Source organism: Silene latifolia, chromosome 2 (genome assembly GCF_048544455.1).
Source record: "Silene latifolia isolate original U9 population chromosome 2, ASM4854445v1, whole genome shotgun sequence".
In the NCBI taxonomy this organism is placed as follows: Eukaryota; Viridiplantae; Streptophyta; class Magnoliopsida; order Caryophyllales; family Caryophyllaceae; genus Silene; species Silene latifolia.
Window position 1 is genome coordinate 182,163,170 of NC_133527.1, and position 3,005 is coordinate 182,166,174.

At 42.0% G+C, this 3,005-nt stretch overlaps 1 protein-coding gene across 1 annotated transcript; it reads right to left on the reverse strand.

The window, feature by feature from the left end:
- Positions 1 to 1,078: 1,078 nt before the first annotated feature.
- Positions 1,079 to 2,755, reverse strand: LOC141631501 (ankyrin repeat-containing protein BDA1-like). The gene is made up of 2 exons (XM_074444167.1): positions 2,186 to 2,755; positions 1,079 to 1,899 (listed from the first exon to the last, which is right to left on the reverse strand). Exons 1-2 carry the CDS (start codon positions 2,753 to 2,755, stop codon positions 1,201 to 1,203), a joined length of 1,269 nt encoding a protein of 422 aa, XP_074300268.1. The 3' UTR covers positions 1,079 to 1,200.
- Positions 2,756 to 3,005: the final 250 nt, after the last annotated feature.

Consider the following 3,005-nt stretch of genomic DNA (forward strand, 5'->3'; position numbering starts at 1 on the left):
TCCACGAGACCCTTGACCTAACGTGAGAGAACAAAGTGCACTTACGCCAGAAGGACGTAGAAAGAAAAGACGGAACACAGACCAGTGAAATCGGACTCCAAAGGAGAGTAATCTCTTACACTTTGGAACGCAACCCCCGCTGACAAGAACCTCGTTTCCAAGAAAATCGGGTAGAAAGGTGGGTACAACATGAACGTACCACTTGGACATCCCTCTAACCAAAAACATCTCTGGAGACCGCAGAGATCTAGGCTCAACACAGACCCGATACAATACACCAGTCGTAGAAACTAACCCGTGGGGAAGGGGACAAGACACCCCAAACCACAGGGTGTTTATTAACAGGAGCAACAAAACAAAACAACTCCACAAACACGACTTCAACATGAAAAAGAAACCCGCCGCATCTGATCCGAACCAACAACACCGCCCCAAAAAACCATCAGCCCCACACCACCATATCACACCCATCACAAACCAACCAACCCCACCCAAGACCACAGACCAAAGACAGAGACGAACCCAACCGACTAACCGACCCCCAAGCCGACAAAACCGATCAAACTGTCACCAAAAGACACCAAAAAAAAAAAACAAGACCCGACACCACACAAAACTCCCCAGGACCATTGGCCTACATGCAACTAGATCAACCATAAAGGACACGTCAACTGACACGAACACCACCCGGACAAGGGACCAACACAACACGGACAATGTTTTCATCTGAAAACATAACTCATACTTCCTGCGTTATACAGATTCCCTCTACATTGACAACAATTCCTAGCTTTCGATGTAGGGTTGAATTTTATCAACAAAGTTTGGATTGAATTTTATCAACAAAGTTTGTAAATTTTATCAACAAAGTAGGAGGCCTGGATCCACCGCTCATGGCTTAACATGGCCTTTTGGTATTATGGAGTATTATAAATTCTATGCGAAGCGTTACAAATCAATGAATCATCCACATCTCCAACAACAAATTCAACAAGACACAATAACTTCCGATTTGGGCATGGACCAACCAATGTACAGGTTTGAACACGAGGCACGGTCCATTTTCTCTATATTGATCAAAAGTATGGAATTTGCTTGAACAGATTTAAAGATTAGAGAAGAGAAACCGGTGTACAAATTTACTGACAGGGGCATATAAAGAACCAGATAACACATCTGTTTCTCCTATATAACCTGAGCTCAACTTCTACGAAACATGCCCACCACACGCGATACAACTCTGTATTTACGCAACAATTTGCAAGATATGGGTACTACTATAGGCAAGGCAGAGGTAAAGATATTTATGAAAACCTTGGCTTTTGGCGGAGAAATGGCAGGAACCGCCATATTATATGTCAAGTACAATGCCAAGAGACATATTTGAAGCTCGGTTTGTAAAGGAAATTTGGAGGTGAGTTTGTCAATCATGTAAAGTGAGACACAAAAACCAATCGAGTTAAAAGCAATCAACAAGTCATATATTACCAAATTATAAGTTCCCAAGATTGAAGTCCCGGCCATATGACCTTGACCGTCGTCCTGCCATACATCACCAGGAGGGTTAAGACCGAGTTGGTAGGTTGCTGTTGCCACCAAGACAGCTATCACCAGTAATGTACTTCGTACGTCACTTGGAGAGTCTCTTCCTTTGTGAAATTTGAAGTGCTGAATGAAATCATGTTCATCTATAGGAACCACTGGGATAGGTATTGGGGTAGGGTCGCTCGAGCCATTCTGAGACTTTGATGCTCCGACACTTTGGAGTAACTCGTGGATTTCTCGATCACCAGCTTCACTAGGAAAAATCGATAGGAGGTCTAGTGCGGTCAGACCACTGCTGTTAGTAGCGTTCACCTCTACAATCCCAGGACCCTTCTCAAAAAGAGATTCTAAAACCTGCATTACAAAGAATTACGAAACATAAACAATTAAATGAAACCGAGCAAATAAAGTACTTCCCCTGTCCCAGTCATTTGTTGTCCTTTTCCATTTTTGGGTGTCTCAGTGAATTGTTGTTCTTTCTATTTTAAGAATGAACTTGATGAACAACTTGATCATTGACACCCAGTTTGTTCCACTTGTCATTTAATAATTGGATCCCTCCTCTTTCTTTGGTCTTTGTGCCAAAACCAAAGGACAACAATTAACCGGGACGGGGGAGTACTAAACTGATAAGACTTGCCTGTCTTTGTTTCTTCCAGACAGCAAGATGAAGAATTGTGTTCCCATGATCATCTTTCATATTCACAATATGTTCCTTATTTGTATGCCTTACCCAATCCATCATAACCCGGAAACTCTTAACCTGATAATTCTTAACAGCAAGATGCAAAGCAGTCTCTCCCTGGACCGTCACAACCTCCATGCTATCGCCACAGTTCGCTAGCACTTCCTGAATCACGTCAACCCTCCCTTTCGACACTGCAAAATGCAGAGGTGTTTTCCCGTCTCTTCCTTTTCGACAGAAAAGCATCGGGTTAACTTTGATCATCTCTCTCACAATTTCTATATACCCGTTTGCAGAAGCTAAATGGGCCGGGCTATATCCTTCTGGATTCAATTCTTCTGCAAATTTCGGCTTCAGCTTTAACATTTCTTTAGCGTAATCCAAGTGCCCTGAAGTCGAGACATAATGCAATGGATTCTCAGTACAAGTAAGTCCTACTTGGTGAAGAATAAGGGGATTTTCCGACAGTAACCGACGCAATTCTTCAACATTCCCTTTCTGAGCAGTCTCAAACAGTCTATCCATTATTGAACAAGGTTAAATTATCAACTTGTACTAATTTCAGGCTTTCTGCTGGAAGAAGGCCAAAGCAGAAACACCAAAAAAAGAAAAGAATGATGAGAATATAAAAACAGTTGATCGCTACGGAAATAGTGTACTGTTAGTATAATCTGAGACGGAGACGTACTCGTTTTTACTAAAATTCCGAGTCGTATACTTGTTAGTTATTAGGCCATAAAAAATGACAAAAGAAAAACAATCGGGTCATAGCTAG

Coding starts and splice junctions, on each gene's coding strand:
- LOC141631501 (XM_074444167.1), bottom strand. CDS start 2,755: ATGGATAGACTGTTTGAGACTGCTCAGAAAGGGAATGTTGAAGAATTG. Junction 1,900..2,185: donor TCTGGAAGAAACAAAGACAG/GCAAGTCTTATC, acceptor TTTGTAATGCAG/GTTTTAGAATCTCTTTTTGA.